This window comes from Drosophila mojavensis, unplaced genomic scaffold (assembly GCF_018153725.1).
Source record: "Drosophila mojavensis isolate 15081-1352.22 unplaced genomic scaffold, ASM1815372v1 contig_36, whole genome shotgun sequence".
Taxonomy (NCBI): Eukaryota; Metazoa; Arthropoda; class Insecta; order Diptera; family Drosophilidae; genus Drosophila; species Drosophila mojavensis.
Genome location: NW_025318858.1, coordinates 24149916 through 24174333, shown reverse-complemented (window position 1 = coordinate 24174333; position 24418 = coordinate 24149916). Strand labels below are relative to the sequence as shown.

General features: G+C 46.4%; 1 protein-coding gene across 1 annotated transcript in view; it reads right to left on the bottom strand.

Moving 5' to 3' along the window:
• The window catches only part of LOC6577682 (protein dachsous), an 86439-nt gene that overhangs the window by 12506 nt on the left and 49515 nt on the right, over positions 1 to 24418 (bottom strand). Inside the window, exons 3-6 of the mRNA XM_002003596.4 lie at positions 8546 to 9218; positions 6342 to 6973; positions 3935 to 4403; positions 2260 to 2762 (exon numbers count right to left, since the gene is read on the bottom strand). Of these exons, the coding sequence (XP_002003632.3) occupies positions 2260 to 2762; positions 3935 to 4403; positions 6342 to 6973; positions 8546 to 9218 (2277 nt within the window). The remainder of the gene's footprint in view (positions 1 to 2259; positions 2763 to 3934; positions 4404 to 6341; positions 6974 to 8545; positions 9219 to 24418) is intronic.

The window sequence follows — 24418 nt, the reverse complement described above, 5'->3', positions numbered from 1 at the left end:
ATGGCGCATGATTTGTTATGTACTTTTATAGCTGACTGTAGGCCAAGCATGAGAGCGAGTTGTGGTGCTGCTGGTTGTGGTTGTGCTTGTGGTAGTGCAGCTACATGCAGGGTGGCTGAAATTGCTTAATTACAAAGATGCATATTATATGCTGACTGCAGCCAGCTCAAAGCAGAGCTCGATTTGTTTGTGAGCCGCCAAACAGGCCAACAGCCCAAGCCACTCAAGCTGTTCCCACTCCTGCAGCTCGTCCACCAGCTTTTTAACTGCCTGGTCAACGCCAACGCATAAGAACAAAGCGAGAAGAATGCAGATGCAGTTGAGGACAAAGCACGGAATCAAAGGCAACCGCCAACGAAACGCAACGAAATGTGTCAATTTTAATTGTTGCCGAAGCGGATTTAAAAGGCGAACCGCGGCCGGACGCACAGGGTCAGCTGACTGACAGACCACAGACAGAGTGAGAGCTAGAGCGAGAGCGGGATATCTGTATGGTTACTTAGCAAGTGAGAGAGCGAGAGAGAGAGAGAGACAGAGAGAGGCGAGAGGCAATTAAATGCATGTCAAAGCGCCGCAGCCATCAGACTCGGCTTTTCGTCCTCGTCCAGCAGAGTGTCGGAAATGCGGCAACAGCAACTGGATGAAGGATGAAGCGAACATGCGCAGGCGGCTCTGAGGGTCTCTGGCAATGGGAATGGGAATGGGAATGGTTGGTGCTGGATTGCAGATAGGCATGTGTATGCAATAATGTGCAGGGTATGCAAAACATGTGCGAATCGAACGTGATAAAAATGTTAAGATTCGCATCGTTTTCAACTGCTACAGTAAAATGCCGAAATCTAAACAGCGCGAAGAAACAACAAAACACTAAAGTTGAGAGGGAGAGCGAGAGCGACAGATAGCGAGAGAGAGAGAGAGAGAGAAAGAGAGAGAGTGAGAGAGAGAGAATCAACGAATGATGAGTACACTTGCAGCTAAGACTAAACGAAACAGACTTTCAAAGGCCACAAGGCTAAAAATTATAAGCAAAATATTCAAATAATATTCATAATACAAAATTTCTAATTGGATACGTTTTCGAGCTGCTATTCCTATTTGGTGATAACTGCCATATAAAAACAAGTTAGGCAAATCCAATTACTATAAATGATATACGTACTATATAAACCTTGTTTAATTTTTTTATTACACTAGATTGGAACGATTTAAGAAATATGTTCGCAGCATAGGTCTATTTAAGCTAATAAACTACTAATACCGAGTTAGGAATAACTTTGTTAAATTTTTAAAGGAATTTTTTTTTTTTTTTTTTTTTTTTTGCATTACATTTTTTCCTATTTTATACTCTCTTAGCGGATCAAAGTAATTAAATTCAATTGAATAAATAAATAAATAAGAATTATTTTGTGATATATATGTAAGTCTGATATTAATCATGTATATGAAATGTAGTGCCTCATTCAATAGAGTTCTTTACCCAACATTTTCTGATCACCATATTTGAAGATCTCAAAGATTTTGCTTTCTTATATAAATAGAAAGAGACTGCGAACTTTATTTAAACTTATCCTAACCGTCCTCAAATATCTCGATTCGACATTCCCTGTTTAGCCAATTCGCCTTGAATGCTTTTCATATTTTCTCAGACAGTTAAACCATTTGCTGTTAGGTATATCCATTATAATGCTCTGTGGACGGTTACGAATTGCAGTTAATGGGAAAGCGGGAAAGCTGAGTGAAGCGGGACTGCAGTCACAGTTCACAGAGTGACAATTACGCGTGCGCCATGAATAACGAGAGTCAAGGAAGATGTTGTTGCCTTCAAGTGCCCCTCGCTGCCTGCCACCCCTCAATGCGCCAACACTGGGAATGCAAATCAGGAAGAGTTTGCAGCACTCGCACCCGCGCTGACCACCCTGAGCCGCCCGACAGGCCAGAGTCGGAGCGCGCTGATGTCTGTTTCCGAGGCTGGGGAATCGTGTTCTTGGCCATTGTCACGTGACGCCCGATGCTACAAATCATCCGCACAAAAGGCAGGCGACAAACGCGCTGATCACGACTGTTGTGGAAAAAGAAGCAGGAAATCAAACGAGCCAAGCAGGAGGGACTTCGTGTAAAACTAGAAGCGTCAAATAGACAAAAGTTTTCCTGGAACCACCTGGAAGAAACCTGCTCTACCTCTGCCACAGCCACTGCCTCTGCCTCTGCCCTCCGCTGTGGCCGCTGGGCAAATGACCCGCCCATAAATCTCTCACTCACCCTGAAGACCAGACTGGAGCTGGTGAACGTCGGCCGATTGTCATTCAGATCGAGCACCTCGACGCGCAGCATTCGCAGCGTCTGCTTGGGCGGATTGCCGCCATCGGTGGCGGCCACCGCCAGGCGATAGATGCTGCGCTCCTCGTGGTCGAGGACAACGCGTGTGCGAATCACGCCAGTGTTGGCATCAATGCTGAACAGGCCATGCCCATCCGAGTCACGACCCTTCAGCAGCGAATAGTTGATGGATGCATTCTGGCCGTGATCGCGATCGATCGCGCGTATGCGCACCACCTCGGTGCCCGGTGGCTGCTCCTCGCGCACGCTAACCACATCCTCCTGCGGATCGGCTATCTCCGGCGCATTGTCATTCACATCTGTCACATGCACACGCACCGGTGCCCGGGCACTGCGCGTCGGCGTGCCCTGATCCCTTGCCTCCACCATCAGATCGTACAGTTCGCGCAGCTCCCGATCCAGCGGCTCGCGTGTGCTTATCTCGCCTGCAATTAGAAGGGAAGAGGCCAAGCATTTTAGTTTAGTAATTAATCATGTGTCAATGGGATATGAAAATGTTGGAATGTGAAATATACTCTATAAAGAATTGGAACTATTTAGTTATTAACTCTTTCTCATAAGATTGAAGATCAAATGATTTGCAAACAAGATAAGTTCCGAAATACCTATTCTCTCATTTTATAGTTTACATGATAGCTCACTCTCAATCTAGAGATCTAGAGATGAAGAGAGAGAGAGAGAGAGAGAGAGAGAGAGAGCGAGATAGAGAGTGAGAGCTACCGCTAACAATTGTTGATTAGTTTGGAAAATGTGGCTCGTAACTGGGTCGCAGATGATTAATGCCAAAGTGTTGGCTGGTGGTGTGCCAGTGGTGCTGGTGGTGCCTCCGCCTATTGCCATCAAAATGTCATGCCTGGCAGCGTGGCGGCCAAAAGAAAATCATGTCAGGAAAAACGAGTTTGCCAGAGCCTCTGTTGTTACTGCTGCTGCTGGCAGGATTAGCAGCACGCGATCTCCATATTTAATTTAAATGAAGCGAGACGCTGACTGTGGCTCCTTTGCCAGCCAGGCCCCTAGAGCGGACACGCACACACACACAGAGACACACACATATGCACAGTGGCCTGCAAAATGTCAACCCAATGATATTCCATTGACGGATGAGCTGACAGCGTTAAAACTGTTGTTGCTCAAACACTAATGGTCATGCGCTGCTCCTGGCCTGCAGCCGAGATAGTTGGCTGCCGGCTGCGCCATCTACCCATCTAGCCATCTAGCTGGCCATCTAGCCATATCTCAAACAGATCGCATTTTATCGCTTGCCCCATCGTCAGCAGCAGCAGCAGCAGCAGCGCCGTCGTCGTCCCCGTATGGGGAACTGGTTTCCGTTTGCTCGTGCGCGTTTGATCTATGGGCGACGTGGGCAATGGCAAGGAGCAGTGCAGAAGCGACAGCCAAGTGGAGCAGTAATGAATGACCATGGGTCATGGCTGCTGGCTTGACAGTGGCTTCTGCTCGGACACGAACTCTAACGGCGTTGAGTGAGCTGTTCGGGCTGCGACATTTTGCGGATTGGCGGCTACCGCGCAGCGCGAACATCGCAAACATCGCGAACATTGCGAGCACTAATTTATGGCAAGAGGATGCGTCGACTCACCTGTGACGGGATGCACCTGAAAGCTGGAATTGGCTGGCAGCAGGCTGTAGCGTATGGCCGCATTCTCGCCCAGATCCGCATCGCTGGCACTGACAACGCCCACAACGGCGCCGCGTCGCAGATTCTCCTCGATGCGAAACTCGTAGCTCTCGCGCTGGAACTTCGGATCATTATCGTTCGCATCCAGCACGCGGACCAGCACACGGGCGCGCGCATGCGCCGCCGGCGTGCCGTTGTCGGTAGCCAGGACGGTCAGCTCATAGCGATCGCGGCTCTCTCGATCGAGTGCCGCACGCAGATAGATCCAGCCGGAGTTGGGAAATATGCCGAAATGCTGGGCAAGATCGGCGTCCGGGCCGCCAGCGTTCGCCAGGCTCTGGCTGGCATTATCCGCGCCCGCGTCTACGATGCGATAGGTGATGCGTGCGTTGTTGCCCGTGTCGAGATCGCTGGCATTCACCTGGATGATCTGCAACAAAGAGAGTTGAGAGAGTTTGCGTTAATTTGGAGCAGCCAGAGATGCAGAGTGATAGAGACGGGAAGAGTCTCAAAGGAGCAGGAGGGAAAGAGATCTACATGCCAAACACGGTTGGCGGTCATCAATCATCCACTGAAGCGGCGGCATTGGAATCTCTGATGCATGTCTGCGTAAATCTCTAGAGGAATCCCTAGAACTGCAGCAACTCGTTTCAGCCTCGTGATGCCAAAAGATATAAAGTGATTTTATGATCAAAACTAGTTCAACAGGCAGCCTGCCGCATGCCGCATGCCGCATGCAACCGGCCTGGACACAGCAGTGGATGCAGCAGCAACAGCAGCCGCAGCAGCCGCAGCAGCCGCAGCATCTTCTCTGGGGTGTTGAGATATTTCAAAAAAGATATGACGCCTGCCTGACAAAAGCGTGACTTTTACGGGCTGTTAATCAAATTTATGTTGCGCATTTAGTTTGCATTACAAAAATTTATTTTTCAATAAAACTTCAGGCAGCCGAACGTGGCTGGCATCTGCTGCAGCTGGTGCACTCACAAAAAATACTATGTGGCTATTGAAAGCCCAAATGGAGTTATAGAAGAAGCTTTTTACTTTAACCATACTTTTCGTTATACATATAATATAGACGCCTTCTGAATTAATATTTGCATATGAGAATATTGAATATGAGTAATTTAATATAACTTCATTTCACATAAAATATTTTTATTTCTTTTAGATTTTTTATTTTTTTTTTGTTTTTTGTTTTTTTTTTTAGTTTCCTAATAGTTGTTTATTATACCCTGAACCCATTGAAAATGGGAAATCAGGGTATAATGGTTTTGTGAAAAAGTATGTAACGGGCAGAAGGAGGCGTGGCAGACCCCACAAAGTATATATATTCTTGATCAGCGCGATGAGCTGAGTCGATATAGCCCTGTCCGTCTGTCCGTCCGTCCGTCCGTCCGTCCGTATGAGTGCGTCGATCTCAGAAGTTATAAGAGCTAGAGAGCTGAAATTTGGCATGCATACTCGTGTATACCATACGCAGTACGAGTTTGCTTTATTTTTTCGATAAATCATCCGATAACTTTTTTATCGAGAATAATCGAAAAATTGATTTTGTTTTTTAAGCCTAATTTGAACACTTTTAGACCTGGAGTCTTCAAATTTGCGTTTTATATAAAGTTAATCGATACAAAGATTTTGTGATTTACAGATTTTGGATACCACGCCCCCTTCTCCCCCAATTTGTAAAAAACGCATTTCAAGTACTAGAGACTTGTGCTTTGGAATGTACACATATTCTAACCATATGATTACGCTCTGAAAGTTTCATTAAGATCATATGTCTACAAAATAAATTATTCAACAAATAAATTCTCATAATATTGCCCACATTGCAGCGCAGCCCAAGCGCAGTCGCTGCTTACTGCGCAGTTAGCAGAGCGCAGGCTTGTGCGTGCGTGTGGATGCATGTGTATGTATGTGTGCATAAAAGAAGTGCAGAATGATTAGAATATCAGCTTAGAGGGTTCAGGGTATCTCCTAGTCGAGCAGTCTCGACTGGAGCTTTCTTACTTGTTTTTCTTTTAAACATAATTTCCTTGTAAAATATTTTCTTTACATTAATTCATTAAGAATTTTTTCCTAAGCTTTCTAAAAGTTTTATTCTTTAACATAATTTCTTTTTAGATTTTATTTCTTTTACAATTTTGTTTTAAAAGTTTTTAATAGATATTGATTTGTGCTTTAAACATAATTTCCTTTTAGAATAATTTGACTTCTTTAGTTTTTTCCTAAGCTTCCCATTTAAGTATCATCTCCACTTATTTTATAATAGAAAGAATATTCAAATATAATTGAAATTCACATAGATTTCTATTCCTACTAGACTTTTTTCCCAAGTGCAGGGCCAACAATCTGTGAGTCTTACCTGTGCATTAATGGGCCGCGATTCGGACACATTCACCGCATATTCGTCGCGCTCGAAGACGGGCGGATTGTCATTGACGTCCTGCACGTCGACGAGTATGGTGAGATCCGCCGAGAGAGGCGGCAGTCCGCCATCGGTGGCCGTCACAATTAACGAATGCCGCTGCGCGGTCTCGTAGTCCAGATGTCGTGATAGCACCAGGTGGCCCGAGCGTGCATCGATAGCGAAGAGAGCAGCGCCCGTTGGCTGCGCCTTGCCGCGGCCCGGCTGGGTGGCATTGGCATTGCCCGTAATGCTGTAGGTCACCTGCCCGCTGCTGCCCGAGTCCTTGTCGTGGGCGTGGGCGGCGAACAGCGGTGTGCCCAGCTCGGCATTCTCCGGCACCGAGATGCGCACCATGCTCGTCTCGAACTCGGGCGCATTGTCATTGACGTCCTCCACCTCGATGTTGACCTGCGTGTGGCCATAGACGGGTGGGTCGCCGCTGGTCGCCTGTATGTTCAGCAGGACCTGCGCCTTGGCCTCGTGGTCCAGTGGGCGGGCAATCCGTATGTTGCCCGAGGCGGGCTCAATGCTAAAGTAGCCATCCGGATCGCCCGAGTATATGGAATAGCGCACCGGACTGCGTTGAGCTGCAAGTGGAGATAGAAAGAAACAGAGTGAGAAAGAGAGGGAGATAACAGAAATTGATGAGAAAGAATGTGAAAAGGGGGAAGCGGAAAGGGTTCAAAGGGTTTGCCAAAAAGATGCCTCATTAAAGGCAATTCAAATGCCAGTGAGCCAAACAAAGGACGCGCAATGAGTTTGCAGATGGAACAATAGAGCCAAAGAATGAACGAACACTGAACCTCTGGTACCAGATTGACACATGAGAGGAGCCAGCCGAGGGGTCTGGAACTCAACAGCGACGGCGGGAGCAATGAAAGGAAGTGCACAGCGAAAGCAGCAAATTAAAGCTCAAAATTCATTTTGCATAGCCATTCAAAAAAAAAAAAAAAAAAAAAAAAAAAAAGAAACAGCAGACTCCCAACTTCAGCCAATTCTTCGTCTTTCTACCAACTACCCCTTGCCCCTACCCAGTCTGCCTTCGCCCGGTAGACAGGCACTCGAGCTCGTGTCTTGGCCTTTTGTATCAGCGAGCGGGCGAGCGAGCGAGCGATGACGAGGACGTGGAATATCGTTGATGGGTGCAGATTTCTGCCGAAATTTGCGTTTGAAGTGTTTTGCTTTAGCTTTGTTCTGCATGTCTCTCTCTGTCCCCTCCCTCTGCCCACACTTTGCCACGGACTCTTCCCCCCACCGGCTCTGCTCATTCGTCAGCTGTGCCGCTCTCTCTCTCTCTCTTTGTCCAGCCTGCCAGTGGCCCATTTTGCGCTCCGCTCTGCCAGTCTTCTTTTCTTTTTGCATTTCTTGTACAAATTTTATTTTAATTTTCCTTGGCTGTTATATTGCAGGCAGAGAGTATGTCGCTTTTCGCATGAAATATGCAACAGTTGCGAGTTCATGCAGCACATATTATGAATTAAGACTACAAGTCTTACGAGCTGCAAATTTTTAGCTAATAATGGTCATATATATCATATACTCGTAGTTCTTAGGGTTCTGAATAAGTACTTTAGATCTATATACATAGATAATAATGATATCTTCTATTAAGATCTTGCCGAACCTGCCATTGATCTACAATTCATTTCGTGAAGAAAAACAAATTCATGTTCTATATATTCTCTTAATATAATACTAAACATTTATAGACATATATTTATAGGCATAAATATACTTGTAAAACACCATCATATGAAACCCTAACTTCAGCCTATACCAGCCTACTCTACATACATCAATTCAAGGGTATTAAATAGTCTCCATGCCTAACATATGCTGCGCTACTTCGCAAGTTTTTGTTTTTTTTGGTGGCCCAACGATTGGAGCATTCAACCGTTGGTCCATTCAATCGCCCGCTCATCCGTCCGTCCGTCCATCATATGCGCATATTTTGTTTTCCAGCTCACTGAACTAATGAATGCAATCCAATACAAAGACGTCGCGACGCTGGCCGCCAAGTTTGGTAGCCACGGCCTGACCCAAGCGCAATAAATATATATATATATAAACAATATATATACACAATTTGGGCAAACCGATGAGTCTGGCCTGTGGCAGGGCCTGGCTCCAATTGGAGCCGGGATTCGTGTACTACTCACCGGTGTCACTGCTGGTAGCTATCACCGATCCGACGACTGTGTTGCGCGGCACATCCTCCTTGACGTAGTAGTTGTAGCGCGCCTTCTCGAAGATCGGCGGCCGTTGCATGGCATCGATGATGCTGAGGAAGACGACGGCGTCGGTGCTGGTGCGCAGGCCGCCGCCGTCCGTGGCTGAGATGTTCAGTATGTGCATCGCCTGGGTGCGCACGGACAGCATGTCCGGCCGTACGACAAAGATCTCGCCGCTGGCACGATCGATGCGAAAGATGCCGCCCTCGTTGCCGGCGACAATGCGATACGACACCTGGCCAAAGCTGCCCGCATCCGGATCCGTGGCCACCACGGCCACAATGGGCATGGACGAGCCGCTGCCCTGTGCCGGGCCAGATTCGCGCAGCGATACGTTGTACTCCCGCGGATAGAACACCGGCCGATTGTCATTCACGTCTGTCAGCTGGAGCTTGATCATGGCCGTGGTGCTCAGTCCGCCCCGGTCGGTGGCCAGCACCGGAAACTCGTAGCTGTTGCGCCGCTCATAGTCCAGTTCGCCGGCAATGCAAATCTCGCCCGAGGCCGAGCGCACCTCGAATTCCGTGAGATGCTTGAAGCCCTCGCCGATCGTGTAGTTCACCATGGCATTCACGCCGCAATCCGGATCGCTGGCCGACACCTGAGGGCGCAAAAATGAAAGAGAGAGAGGGAAGTCAATATAATATAGTTTATTACGGTGGTTTCGGTGCTTGCGGTGCTGGCAGTGCGGCACTGTCGCTGCCGGTTAAACGGTTGCTCTGCCAATTACAAATGAAGTTGTCAAAATTTTAATTTGATTTAAAGGCAACGGCTTAAAGCCCGCGCAGCTTAACTTAATTTGCAACAGTCAGTGGGGCAATTTGTTCTGGTCATGCTTTGTATAGAGTCTCGAGAGCAGCCTCAGGCAGCCGCGTATTAAGCGTATGTCAACTTAAATTTCGGTTTTTCTCATTTTTTTTTTTTTTTTTTGGAGTTGCTGCTGCTGCTGTTGCTGTACAGGAGCATTGACCTGGCTTTAATGGCTGCCAATTAGTTGGCATTTGCGTAATCAACATTTACATTTAACGGGCTGCACGCTGCTGGCCTACGCCACCCTAAAAATAGCCCAGCATCAGAGCAACGCTAGAAGGCGAGACAGCAGCCTGACGGGGCCACTCAGAGAGTCAGCTATGGCATTTTGCCAGACGCCAACGAACAACGAGCACAAAAAATCTGCAATTAAAACTGTCATTATTTCACTTTAAATAGTGGAATCCACCCCGTTCCCCACTCGCCGCCTCCAGCTCTCGGCAGGCGAAACAGACGACAACAAGACGGGAGCTAACAGTCCGCCTCCCTCAGTCTCTGCCTCAGTCTCTGCCTCAGTCTCAGTCTCTCTGTCTCTGTTTCTGTTTCTGTTTCTGTCCCCATCCATCCGTGTCTCTGTCTCTGTCTCAGTCTCAGACTCAGACTCCCAGACTGATATGCATTTAAAGCGAAACGTGTCCACGTCGCGGCGACTCCTCACGTTCAATTTCTGCGCTAATTACACTTTTTGTAAGCCAAAGGCATCGAACTGTTGGGTCGCAACGGTCCGCCTGGCGAAGATCTGCTTAGATTGCTGTTCCGCTGCTCCGCTGCTCTGCTGAGCTGCTGAGCTGCTGAGCTGCTGTGCTGACTAAAGACTTTCATTAAGCTTAGTTGGCAGCCGTTTAAACCCGTTTAACCCGGGCGAAATTGTCGCCAAGCAACGAAGACGACGTCGACGACGATGTCGTCAGAGCCAACAGATTGGCAATTTTATCTGTCAACAACATGGAACTGCTGTTGAGAAACACGGCCCAAAGACAGATCCCGATGGCTGCCCTCGCGCAGCTGCAGCAGACGCCCACACGAAATAGCTGCTGGGATGAGCAGCCAACGCCTGGACCTGGACCTGGCCCTGACTCTGACTCTGACTCTGGCCCTGACCAAGTGGGCTTTGCCTGCGCCAGCTCCCTGATAACCCGTCAGCAACAACTACAGCAGCAGCAACAGCAGCTGCGGTGAAAGGTAAATCAAATCGCCGATTCCAATTGCCAGAAATAAATACGAAAACAATGAGACAAAATGTAGAAAGAGAACAAGAACAGCTAGCATTGGGAAAGGAACGAATTCAATTGACCAGACCAACAGGAGGTAGACATTGAAAAGTCAACCTTACAGCCGATTGTTCCTCGGGGGCCTGTATGACTAAATCACTTCACTGAGAGCTTGCCTCAACAAAGCAAAGACTGTACGGGCTTACACTTAAATTGAGAAAAAGTCAACATCCCGTTCGATAAGATATATACTTAATGGGCTTCAGAAATGTCATACTCAATGCGTTAAGGATTTCGTCACTCAAATGCTTCAGTACACGAGTTAAGTTCTGATAAAAATCGAGTTCGTTGCTCAAGTCATTCGTTTTGCCTGCGCGCGCAGGCACTACAGAAAGCCCTGCTTGTTGTCGTCAAAACTTTTCAAGAGTTATTCATCTTTGTCAGCACGCACTTCCTCACACACACTCAGGCGAAACACTCGTGCGGGGTGTGTGTGTGTGTGTGTGTGTGTGAGTGTGTGCAGCAGCATTCAATAACCAATTATGGGCTAACAAGGCCTCAGTTTCTTGGCTTGAGTTCGAGATTCAGCACCAACTCCAACTCCAACTCCAACTCCAAGTTCAGCTTCAACTTCAGCTGCGGCCGGCTACTGCGACCGCTGTTGATGTATGCAAATAAGCTGTCAAAAGTAATTTCATTCAATTACCTTATTTATCGTACGAAACAACCAAAACGAAGGAGAAATTCTGTCATGGCCAAAACCAAACAGCTCGGCCAGCACGAAGCTCGGCCAACAACAATGCGGTCGGTCGAGCTGCCAGTTGATTGCCCCGCTTCTTGGCTAACTGGCGTGTGAGGCTCGAGGTGCTGAGAAACTATCCGAGCAGCGCTCCCCATGCAGCCAGCCAGCCGGTCAGCCACATCCTGGGCCATCGGATCGTGGTTTGGCTTGATTAACACCTCGGCCAGCTAGCCAACGGAGCAGCGGAGCAGCAGAGCATCATAACATTGCATTTGGGGCTAATAGAAGGTGGCCAAATGTCGGTCGTGTCTCTGCCGCGGATTATCAAGCAGCCAGCGCTTTTGATAAGAGTCGGACATGTCTTGAGGCCCGTGGCTTACTGTAGTTGCTGCAACGCCTTGCTCACCCTCTCCCCCCTCACCCAGTGCGTCTAATGCAGCATATGGCAGTTGCTGTTATTGTTGTTGTTGCTGTTGTTGTTGCTGTTGCTGTTGCAGCATAGGCCAGGCAGCAACGCAGCCTTGCATATTTTTATGCAATTTCCGGCAGATGTGGATGATTTACCTGCCCCATGAGTGTGCCGTAGCGCGTCTGATGAGAAATGACTACGTGCCACAGAGAGCAGCATCAAATGCGAGGCGTGTAGCAGCGCCACACAGTGCAGAGGTGGCCAAGGGGACGGACTGAAGAGTTTAGAGTGCAGCCTGCTGATTGCCAAATACTTTGAGCTCATGCGAAATCATTTGAGCCACATGTATTCTGAATAGGAGCTTAGATTAAATGCTAACGGTTGCTAATCACATTGTCCAAGTGCTATCGATTGATCGAAGCTGCCTTAAAGTGGCGCAAATTACAATTATTGAAATCATGCCAAATATTGTCGAAAATCGTGCCTAACTCGGACTCATTTGGCTTAGATATAAAGCCATAAGCTGTCTCTTGTCTCTTGTGTGTGAGTGTGTGTGTTGAGCATTAGCATACCCTACTTATGGATCAATCAAGAGTCTCAAGCCAGGCTATCACGCTACGCTGTAATCCAATCTCCCTGGCACACATTGCAATGGGGCCAATGAAAGTGTTTGCTTGACAATTGCTGCTGCTGCTGTTGTTGCTGTTGCTGTTGCTGCTGTTGCTTGTGTGGTTTGGCGGTTGCGTGGGTGGCAGCTGTGCGCGCAGAAAGCGTGCAATTGTATCGATTGCTAAGGCTGACCAGCTGATATTGAATTGGTTTATACAAAATATGAGAGCACCACTCGCTCCCCTCCTGCCGCAGTCGGTGCCCTTTGCCGGCTGGCTGCGTTGTGTGAAGATTTCACACTATTTCATTGATTAGTCACGGGTTCCCAGTCTCGAGTTGCCAGTTTTCAATAGCAATTGCAAGACTTAGTCTTGATATTTCCGCTATGTCTGCATTGGCTTGTTCTGCTTCTTCTACTTCATCTGGCGCATCTCCTGCTGTTGTTGTTTAATTTTTCTTTCTTCTGCTTCTTCTTCGTCTACATGCCACCTGATTTATGTTGACGCCTTATCAGCGCCTCTCAATATTTATTGCAATTTTTAGAAATTATTTTTCGTAAAAATTCAACGCGTTCGGCACCCTTTAGCCGAGCCGCAAGATTTATATGTGAGCAGATGTAAGGCTTTGATGAAGAGTTGCTCTCACTCTCTCTCTCTCTCTCTCCCTCACACACACACACACACACACTCACAGAGTATCCCTCAGTATGTGTGCGATTGCAATTTAAAAGTTGAACCACATCCACAGCATTCACATTCACAAAGTTGTGTTCTTTGTCGCTGCTGCTGCTGCTGCTGCTGCTGCGGTGAGACTCAGCAAACACCGAAAAGCAATTCTAACAGTTGTTGACCGTGCACCGCCGCACCACCGGCCCCGCCACGCAGCTTGTCGTGTTATTAACAATTTTTAATTTTCCGGTATAGATTTCTGAGCCACAAGTGCGACGATGCGACGTGTCTTCAGACTTGACTCTGACTCCTGTCTCCCCCCTCTCTCTCACTCTGTGTGTATTTGCTCCACCTTGTCGCCGGCTGCGCCTGCTCTGACTGTGGTTGTGACTGTGGCTGTGCCCGGAGACTGGTTGCATCATCAAAATGCATCTAACAAGGTTGTTAGGTGTTAAATAAGTGTGCTTAAAAATTTATCTTGTACATTTTCCTCCATTTGATTTATGTTTTGCGCGCCCCAGCCAAAGAAGTCAAATGAGTCGGCGGCGCTGTGGTGTGGTGCAGCGGTGCAACGTTAGTTTTTCTCTATTTTTAATGCTAGTCAGCAATGGAGACGGGCACTTGGCACTTGGTGGTACAGTTGGTGATGCAGTTGGTGGTGCTGTTGGTGGTGGTGTGGCAGCTGTTGCAGCTGTCTGGCCACGGCCACGTTTCAACTTTGAGCCAGTCGCCTTTCGCTCAACGTGCCAGCGAACAAACTTTTGCTTTCGCCACAAAAACAAAGATCCGATCCCCAGCACCGAGTCGAGCTACGTTTTGGACTCATTGGGCGCCCACTGCCATCTATTGATAAATCAAAATTCCAATACATGCGTGCCGAGCAACGGGGCAAGGCGGTGCAAGATTTGCATTTGGCCGCCAGCTTCGGGCTGGACATGGAGCTGCAACCTGGAGCCTCTGGCTGGACTTGACTGTGACTGCAACAGCAACAGCAACAACAGCAACAACAACAACGGGAACAACAATTGCAACGCCAAATGGCCAAAAACATGCGAAGCCCAACTGGAAGACAAGGTAACTAAGTATGCAAAAGCTCACTCAATGCTTAGCATGGCCAACAGCAGCTACAACAACAAAACCTCAACCTCAGCCACTGCCACTGCCACAGCGAACGTCACAACCACCGCGAATGCGTTTCTTGTGTTTGGCTAAAAAATGCCTGTCTGCTGTTTCTCTCGCTGCTGTTGTTGTTGTTGTTGTTGCTGTTGTTGGCAGTTGCAGCTGCCACCCGCCGTCGTCCGTTGGTCAGTCCGGACAAAAATCTTGGCTTAGATGATGGATCGTTGCATAAACTCGTGAACGTTGCCAGCTCCACGGAATGCGCACGTCCTCACGTCGCTTAGAAATGTGCGTCGTCGTCGCATCTCTCCTGTTGACGGCCAAGGCAGGGGGGAGGGAAGGCGAGTGAGAGCCAAGGCTAAAGGCAACGCATTCTAAGTGTCTGCGACAAAGCTAAAGGATTAGAAGCACAGAGAGCGCAGTCGATGTCGTGCGTGACACGCGTGGAAGAGAAGTCTTCATATAAGCGGAGGAGAAGTTATCATATTCGTGTATGATATATTTATACGAATACTAGGAAGCCTAAGCAAGATATAACTTAGCCCATCCTCAGTTCTCACGAGGCACAATAGTTCAGGGAAATAAAATTTAAAAAAAAAAAAAAAAAAATAAATTAATAGTAACAATTAAAATTAGAGGAAACAAAATTCCTTATAGATCCCATAATAAAAGAGTTTTCGATATTCGTGCTTTTCACGTCATTTTGCAATTTAAATCACGCGCTCCTCTCTAGCAGCAGCCCTGCTGAAATGAAGCCACCTTATCAATAAAGAGTCATTCCTCTCATTAAGCTGCAGTTCCTCTCGCATTCAGCGCTAATTAAGTTGGATGCACGCTTCACGGACCTCAGCTCGTCCTAGATGCTCCGCAGCCTCCACAGCCCACGCGGCGCGCAATGCCTAATGAAATCAAGAGCGACAGGAAGTGATGTGGTCATGGCGCAAATCAGCAGCAGCGCAGCAAATGATGCGGGTGCCCAGTAGCAGGCATAACCCATTCTGAGTGGCCGTGGCAGAACCAGAGGTTGCCACAAAAAAAAAAAAAAAAAAAAAAAAAAAAAAAAATAAATAAATAAAAAAAAAAATTCTAATTGGCAGGCAGCGTGGGGCCACAGGCCAAAAAAAATCGGATTTTGACATGGCGCCCGCTTCTGTGGCTGTTGTTGTTGCTGTTATTGTGGCTGCTGTTGCGGCTGCAGTAACGGTTAGCTGGCTGGATGCTGGAAGCTGGGAGTGTTCCACTAACTGGAGCAGCAATTAATCAAACAATTTTGAACGTTGCTTGGACAACATCAATTAAAGTGTTGTGCGAAATTAATAAGGCAAAACTGTCATAGACGAGAGCAAGTGATTATATGATAGATACCCTGTAGGCAGCTGCTAAATGCTTGGCTATTATGGCTCAACTGATAAACATATTGACGATCGATATTTATCGTTTGTGGCGGTGGCTGTAGGTATTCAATATAAACCCTAATTCATACGCAAGGGATATGCCCCGGAGGTGTTCTATAAACTAGAATTGATTTGAGCAGTATGAAATTAAATTTTTATTAAATATATTACAGCAAAAAAAAAAAAAAAAAAAAAAGTTTGCTGTAGGTAAATAGCTCTTCATGGATAGTTTGATTCTGCTATAGAAATACTTATATAATTTGGCACACACTAATATCCCTTTCATTGCCAGCTAAGCAGCATAATAGCTGATTTTCTCAGATCCAAAATGAACAATTTTCTATTTGTATGCCCGAACTGCTTTCGCGTTTGTCGCATGGCAATTTGCTTCCGCCCAAAGAAATAAAATAAACAAACAGCCGAAAAAAATCAACAACAACGAACAGCGAACAACTTATGCGTTGTCGCATTGCCAGTTGCTGTGCGATTTATCGATTGTGCCAACAACAACAACAACGACAGCAATGGCAACATCAGCTGTAAACAGTTACAAAGTCTGGGAAACTGCGTTCACTGGGCTTTCCTGCACATCTCTCATGCAGTGACAACAGCAACAACAGCCCCAGCAGCAGCAGCAGCAACAGCAACAACAACGACAACCACGTTGTTCAATTTTCCTGTTAGGTTTTAATAAAGCACCTTTTTTTAATGGCCAGCATTTGTGGTTGTTGTTTGACTTTCGCCTTTTCCACAATCCGCAAAAGTCGCACCAAAAATTGAAAAACTAGGAAATTGTTCAATGAGTTTCCAGCAGTTGTTGTTGCCGCTGTTGTCGCAGACAACTGGCTGCACTTGCCAAACGCTGTGAACTGACCATAACTGCCAGTTGCATCTCCATCTGCAATGTAGCGTGTCTCCATCTGACTTCGCTCTGCCCCTGCCTCTGCCTTTTTCTCCATCGTCATCTATGCCTAACTGGAGCAACTGGGCCACACAGTGAGCCGAGAGCCGAGAGCCGCGTGCTCTCGGCCGGCACAGTTAGTCTGCTGATCCACTGCTATCCAGCGTTTATATCGGGGCCTTTAACTAAAAGGCCTGCGATAAAAATCACAGCAGCCCTTCCACAGCAACAGCCAGCCTGTGCCCAATGTCGATTCGCAACCACGCATTCAATTTCGTCCGCCCACGTGATTCCATGCTTCGTTCGTCGATCGTCGATGGCTGATCGCTGATCGCTGATCGTTCTCTAGGCCAATAACAATCACAGCCAGAGTTTGTGTTTTGGATATTTGCATAAATTCTGCTAGCAGCCACAAAAAGTGGCACTCCAAGTTCCACAGTCGCAACCACAGTCACAACCACAGTCTCAGCCTTAGCTTTAGCCAATCTCAAGCCGAATTCCCCTGTTGCCCAGTTCTAGTTGCAGCCGCAGCCGCAGCCGCCGCCTGGCGAGCGAAAAATTGCAAATTGAAAATGTGAAGAAGAGCGCATAAATTTATTGAGATTGTGTAAATATTTGCGCAGCATCATATGGCCGCAAATCAAAAACGTAGACAACCTATATAAAGGCTCCCGGAAATTGGATGCTAGGCTCTATAAATCAGGCAGCAAAACGAGCAATTGTCCAAAACCCAGCAAATTATATGAACAAAAATAACATTTTGACTAAAAACAAAGTTGAGTAAAGATTGAACGGGAAATCAAATATAATTCCTTGCTAGGAATATTATGAAGTACTAGTCAAATCTTATCCAAAATATTTATCTAATATAAATTTGTGACATTTTTATTCAAATTTATTTCTGGAATTTGTATTATATTTTACATCTTAGCTCCAAGTACATGGAATACATTGAGTAAAGATTGAGCTGGAAAGAATATTATGAATTACTATGCACATTTCATCAACAACTTTTATCTAATATAAATTTGTGACTTTTGTGCTCAAACTTTATGTCTCAAATTTTTACAACTTAGATCCAGGTACGTGAACAATTGCCATTTGATATGTAGTGTCTATATGGCCTAATAAATAAGACAGCATTTTGTTGGTTTGTATTTCATTGCCGCTGACTTTGGTCACTTTCGATTTGGGATTTGGAGTTGAGTTTGAGTTGTGGCTGGAGCTGGAGTCGGATTCGGTTACAGTTTCGGTTTCATTCGCCTCTGCCAACGCTGGCTGATAAATGTGCGCAATGGCACGTAAAGTGGACAAGTCTAGAGCTGGCAAGTGGTTAACGCTAACGGTACTAGGCAGCTAGGCAGCTAGGCAAGCAGGCGTAGCAGCAGACAGCCGTGGGGTGAGGTGGGGCGAACAAGCGAGCGAGCCGAGAAATCCATAAGTTAATCAAAAGTTCAAGTTTTGCCAGGCAACTCGTTGTTTTTCTGTTTCTGTAAATTTAAATTTGCGTAATTTAAAGCAATTCCTGTTATTTGGCGACGCACCCACACGCCCGCGCCCCCCTTTAATGCACAGCACAGCTTAGAGCCAGGCCAACAGTCGCATAAATCAAACCACAAAGTGGCTGCAGCCCGGGAAGCCAAAGAGCCCGAAAGACTTGGCTGTGTGGAACGCATGTGGATTGCAAGTGGAGCGTGGCCAAACGATTTATGCGATTTTAAATATCGATTTTGTTGATTTTTGTGAGGTTTTTAGCCTGGCAGGTGGTGCTGGGTCGTTACTCGAGTGGTGCCTGCGAGCCAGCCAAGCCAAGCCAGGCCGATAACCGTCGCAGCCAAATTAATTATGAGTGTGTGCGGCCCTCCCCCTGTGCCCAATTCCAGCCCCGTAACGCGGACAAATTCAATTTTCACTTTCAGCTCCGCCGTTGGCCGCAAGTGTTTTTCAATGTTTGGCCTGAAATATTTGTGGCCATTAGCCAAGCGCACTTTTTCACTGCTAAAAGCATTATGCAAACACTCTGCAATTAAGCCGTGCCCCACACACCCCGCGCCGTCTAGAGTGGCACCTCCAGCTAATGCTGGCTCCTGTGCCAGACAGTGGGCGTCAGGGGCGTGGCGTGTGTTAATTATGCTCTAACAATGACAAATGCGCGTCAGCTTCGCTAATCAGGCGAGAGAGTTCAATGGACGCCCCCAGCCAAACGGCTCACCGCCCACCGCCCCCCAATCCTTCCCCTTCCTTCATAGACTGACCACTGAGAAACCATGAAACAGCTTCGCATTCCATTCCATTGCCGCCACAAACCGCAATAGCAGCAGCGAATTCAAACCGCAAATATCAATTTTATTGTCTGGCCAAGGCAGAAGCATCGACCGCAAAAAGTACAGACAGACTCGAGTCCGGCGACAGAAACCTAATCAGAAAAGTCAGCTTCTCATCTTCCTGATGCGATTTGTTCCGACCACAGGAACAAATGACAGCGATAATGAAAATGTAAGATCCCATGTTGGCAGCCAGCCTACTCGATTTCCATTGCTCAGATCACTTTCACTCGCATCGAGTCATGAGCATTGCTATCGTCATAATGCTGCGACTTTTGATAGACCGCAATTTATGGCTGATTTTAACGTGTTTGAGTGTGAGTGTGTGTGTCTGTGTGTGTGTTCAACTGTCCGCCTAGCGCAACATTTGCGACGTACAATAATTTTTGGCTGCTGCACAGCACAGCTGCTGCTGGCGGGCATAAATTGGTTTGGGCTTTATATTAATGCAAATATCTGTTGGGGTCTCTGCGTTGGCGACCCCCCGCCAGCACCAGCACCAGCACCAGCTCCAGCTCCAGCTCTACCTCCAGCACCAGCAACAGTCTCTCAGGCTTCCACTGGCGATCGGTGCACCGATTGTCTGTCCTGGCCAGTGCGCAACATGTATATAAGTACAATATTTTTATACCCTGTATTTGCCAAAATCTAGATGAGGCTATATATCAATATTGATTAAGATTGTGATCTAACAGAATAGAATGGGGTATCCAATTGTGTATATGAATAAAAAAAAAGAGAAATATATTTGACTACAGTGGAACATATCGATATAAATTCACTTATCAATCAAAGACTCTAAAGCTCACTTCACTTCAATTGCCTCTTGCATACTGAATGCCTGAATATACCACTTAAATTCTATTTCTAGGGTAACTGCTAGTCGAGCATGGCCAACTATAGCATTTTCATTAGTTTCTTTTATTTTTGGCGCTGTAGTTGGGTGCCTTCCGTTAGCTTCCAGAGCTGAGCGCTTGTTACAAACGAGTTACAAACACCTGTCATTACTATGGCAAATGGTGGTGCATATTGCTGTGGTGCATATTGCTGCTGCCCAGACTGCGGCCGCGTCTGACACTCAGAATTGCATAAGTTCGTCGCGTTCGTCGTTTTTATTGTGCCGTTGTTTATGAAAATGATAAGCAGACGCGATTTATGACCAGCAGCAACAGACAACTGAAACAACAACTGCAACAGCAACAACAACCACCGACAAGACAATTGGCAAAACAACGCGCAACTTTTTAATTGGGACGCGCTCCATTGTGGTTTCAGTGGGTGTGTGGATTGTATGCGGAGCATGGGGGCCAAAGTTGGGCCACGTATTGCAAATTATGGGAACTAAAACAAAAGACTTAGGCAACGAACTTGCGCGTGCACTTCCATTGACCATTCAACTGCGCTGGCCAACGAGCTGCTTATGCAATTGGCCCGCAACTCGTTGCGCCTAATGACGGAAATATAATGCGTTTGGCCAGCTCCAAGTGGCTGCACCACTCTCGCACCACTCACTACGCTTATCGCATGCCATTTTAATAAACCATTTTTTCAATTAGCCTCCTCGTCGAGGGAAGCGCTCGCACAAAAAGCGAGCAAATCCGATGCAAAAATGCGCATAGTTTAGGCCAAAAAGCCAGCCAGCCAGCCAGCTAACAGCTGCAACTGGGGCAAGTGGGCCATCGACTACGACGTCGCGGTGGCCTAATAGAAAAGCCAACAAGTTGACTTGGCGGTTCGCCTGACTGTCCGACAAGTCTCTCTCTCTCCCTCTCTCTCTCACACTCTCACACCAACGAATGGATGGATGGTGGAGTTCATGGAGCGTCACGCTGTTGTTCGAGTTATGAAGACACAGCCAAATAGTTTTTGACAGTTTCCAATTGGCCGCGAAATTATGTCGCTGCTCACGGTGGCCCGCAGCCTCATCATCCTCATCCTCAACCTCACCGTCAACGGCAACGGCAACGGGAACATCATCATGATGCTGCTGATTATCATCAGCATTGTCATGGTGATACAGTCACTGACTGTCTCGGACATGGAGACACGCACACATCAAGTTGACAACTTCAGTGAATGGCTCGGGTTGTGCAATGCGGCTGACAGCTTCGGGAGTTAGAGTTCGCATGACAAGCAATGCTGCTTTCGATACGAAACAATCGAAATCGAAATAAAGTATCGATTGTTGCTTATGCAAATATTTTGTTATGAATAGCATGCGGTCATTAGCATTATTAATTCATAATCGCAATAGGTTGAACCAGTTGGGCTATTGATAACGAAGAAAGTTTCAGCATTTCATTCAAACAACATTTGAAGTCTGCCAAGCTGCTTTTCATCATCGAAATCATACTTTCATTCAGACAAGCGTTAAGCAGACCCGACACCCCCAGATAATCGGACAGCTGGTCATTTGCAGGATCTCGGCGGCTGATGGACACTAATTGATCATCGAAATAGCTAAATGACTTTTGGTATTTGGAAAGTTTTGCAGCCGAGTAAATGGGAGTCAGAAATGCTTAAGAGAATCAATGCATTGCTCTGGCAGCAGCTCATAAGCGGCACGCACGAGGGGGCGGGGAGTCTGACCGTCTTTTACGAGCTGGGAACAAAAGTTTTTGTTAAACTTTCAATTAAAGTTTTTCTTATTGTAAAATAATCGACTTTCTATTTGCAAATTGTAGCTGGCTACTGCTTGGTACTAGGCGCTGACGGGGGAGCGGTGGGCAGAGGCGGTTAATGCAAATGGTATTTGATTGCTCAACTTTTGGCAACCCACAAAAAAAAAAGCTAGAGGAAAAAGTCAAATAAAAACAAACCTGGCAATATCCCAGTGCAGCGTTTTGTGTGCCAATTTTGGTCAGCGATGCGTGACTTTGTCGATGTCGTGTTTGTTGTTTTTGTACGGGTGGTAGGCGGTGTAGGCGGCAACGGAGGCGGGTCAGTAGAGTGCGGCAACTGCAGCGACTGCGGCTGCCAGTCAGAGATGCCAAAATGCCAAAAGAGCCACAAAGACTATAAAACAAATTTGGTCAAGCCAAAAAGGAAGCCTTTTTTGAAGTGATTTATGCTAATTACGAGCAGCCGCAGCGGCAGCAACCCACAAGCGACAGCAGCAACAGCAACTGCAACTGCAATAGCAATAGCAACAGCAACAGCTACAGTTGCTACAGCTACAGGAAAGGGCGTTTAGCAAACAATTTTCCGACTGGCAGTGACTGCACGTGTGGGAAACTCTCTGCTCTAGCCCAAGCAAACACATGAATGCACGAAAAAACAAAACAAAACGCGAAATATATATATATATATCGGCCGTATATGTTCGTTATATATAGAAAAGTAATTTATTTAGTGACACGCCCACCAGCGATATAAGCGAAATAATCTTAGTTTTTCTTGGCGCTGGCGCAGGTACTGGCCAACTGGCCTGGACTGAAGTGGTCACAATATATAATTAAAATCAAAAAGGCCAGATGTTGCCAGCGCTGGGCTTGCAGCGAAGCGTAAAACAGTCAATGATAGCAGCAGCAGTTGCAGCAGCAGCAGCCGCAGCAACAAGGCGTATGGACACAAAGAATGAGAATCAACGCAACGATCGATAGAATAGAATGTGGCAATAACAAGTAAGAGTGATCTAGTCGAAAGTGAGCTGCTAAGAAATACCCTGCAAAGGGCTAAATGTCAAGGAAAAGCGTACGAAAGTAGCCATCTGTTATATGGCTAGCATCGTAATGATATATCGATAGATAAATAAAGATATAGAAGCAATAGCAAGCTATTAAGAAAGGAACTCTCCTCTGTTTTGCAGATATTTCAGATGCCAATCTGTCAATCTATATTGTTTAGAAGCTATATATATTAACGAAGATGTTTGCCAATAATCCCCAATGGAACACTACCTCTCTACTCTACCCCTTTAAAAACATTAAAGCAACGGCACCCGCTTTCTTAACGCACTTTCAATAGCTGCAGGGTATTAGCAACTGGCTTAAACAAAGAACTCAAAGTGGAGCTCGCCGTTCGCTGCTCGCTGCTCGGAGCTTGAAATGTGCAATGAGATTGAAAAGGGCGCAGATTGCCCAGTTATTAGCTAAGCCTGAAGTGGAGACCTGAGCGGTAGACAGTAAGGGGCAGGCAGCAAGCGCTATAGCCTGCTATTAAAGCCATAAGTTGGACAACGAAAATTGCACATTGAGTAACGCAGAGAGCTAGGAAAATGAACTGAGCCATTGCAATGGCAGCGAAGGGCAAGACACGGAACTGGCATGAGCACGGAATGTTGGATTGAGTGGCCAAATGGCGAGTGCGTCACCACGGCAATCCCCACCTGATGTCTGAGTGTGTGCGTGTGCGTGTGTGTGCATGTGAGCCATAAAGCCGAGTTATGTGGTAATGATGGCAACAAATGGCCAGAATGCATCGCAGCCACGCATAAAGCATGTGCGGCCACCTCCGGCCAAATTACTGTACTTGCAATTGATGGCCAACAGCCGTGTAATGGTCAGCGATCAGCCAAACAAAGAGCATGCCAGACCAGACCAGACCAACCGAACGGGCAAAAGAGATATCAGTTAGCTGTCGATAGGCACAGGCCGAAGAAAGTGTTGGCAGCAGGTGCAATGCGGCCAAGTCAACAGCAAACAATTGATTCCATCCAGTAAACGATCAACAAAAGCAATATATGCTGCTTTAGTTCCGCTATAGGCATAGGTAAATCGATATAATTTCATCGATAAATGAAAAACTTATTTACTTTATATTAAATATTATAAAAAATGGGAGTATGTGTAAATAAAATGAAATAAGTATAGATATGTACTCAAATTAAACTAGATCAAGAATATATACAAAATAAATATCGATACGATTTTCGATACATTATCGATGAAGGCAATAAAACTAATCAAAGGGCATGCTAAGGAACTACCTTATTAGAATAAATAACATATTGATACATCAATCATGTGGATATCACAACGATATCGATTGGTCGAGAAACAAAAAGTACCGAGAGATTTCAAACTCTAAACTGATAAGAATAATGACATACCAGAATTATATAGTATAATGTTCCAAAATTTCTTTGGTTGAGATACCAAACATTGAAACAAATTGTGTTATATCGATTAAAGTTAGTTATCGACACTCTCGATCGGTTTGTGCCTAGCCTTAGCACTGAAACGGATAGATAAATGCGCTGGGGAAATTGAAATTCCTAAACATGACTGGGGATAATCACCGCCCCCCAAATCGAAGGCTGATAATGGGAAAGACCATACGTACGATCGAGGGATCCAGTAATTGCAGCTGCTGTTGCTGTAACGGCTGCTGCGGTTGTTGGAGAGCTAAACAACTTTTAGATGATTTTTCGAGCGAATAAAACAATAACAACAACAAGTGCAATTGGTGAGAAGGAAGGGGGGCAAAAAGGGAAGGGCCACTGTTAATGGGTATGCGAACCAGATGCGTTGCTCTGCGATAGTTGCGCTTGTTGTTGGGGTTGGGGATGGGGATGGGGATGGGGCTGGTTCTCGCTTCACAGTCTCAAGTGTTTGATGGTACTTAAAAACTACATTAAAAAATAATAACAGCAAGCGACGCCGAAGTTTATTGA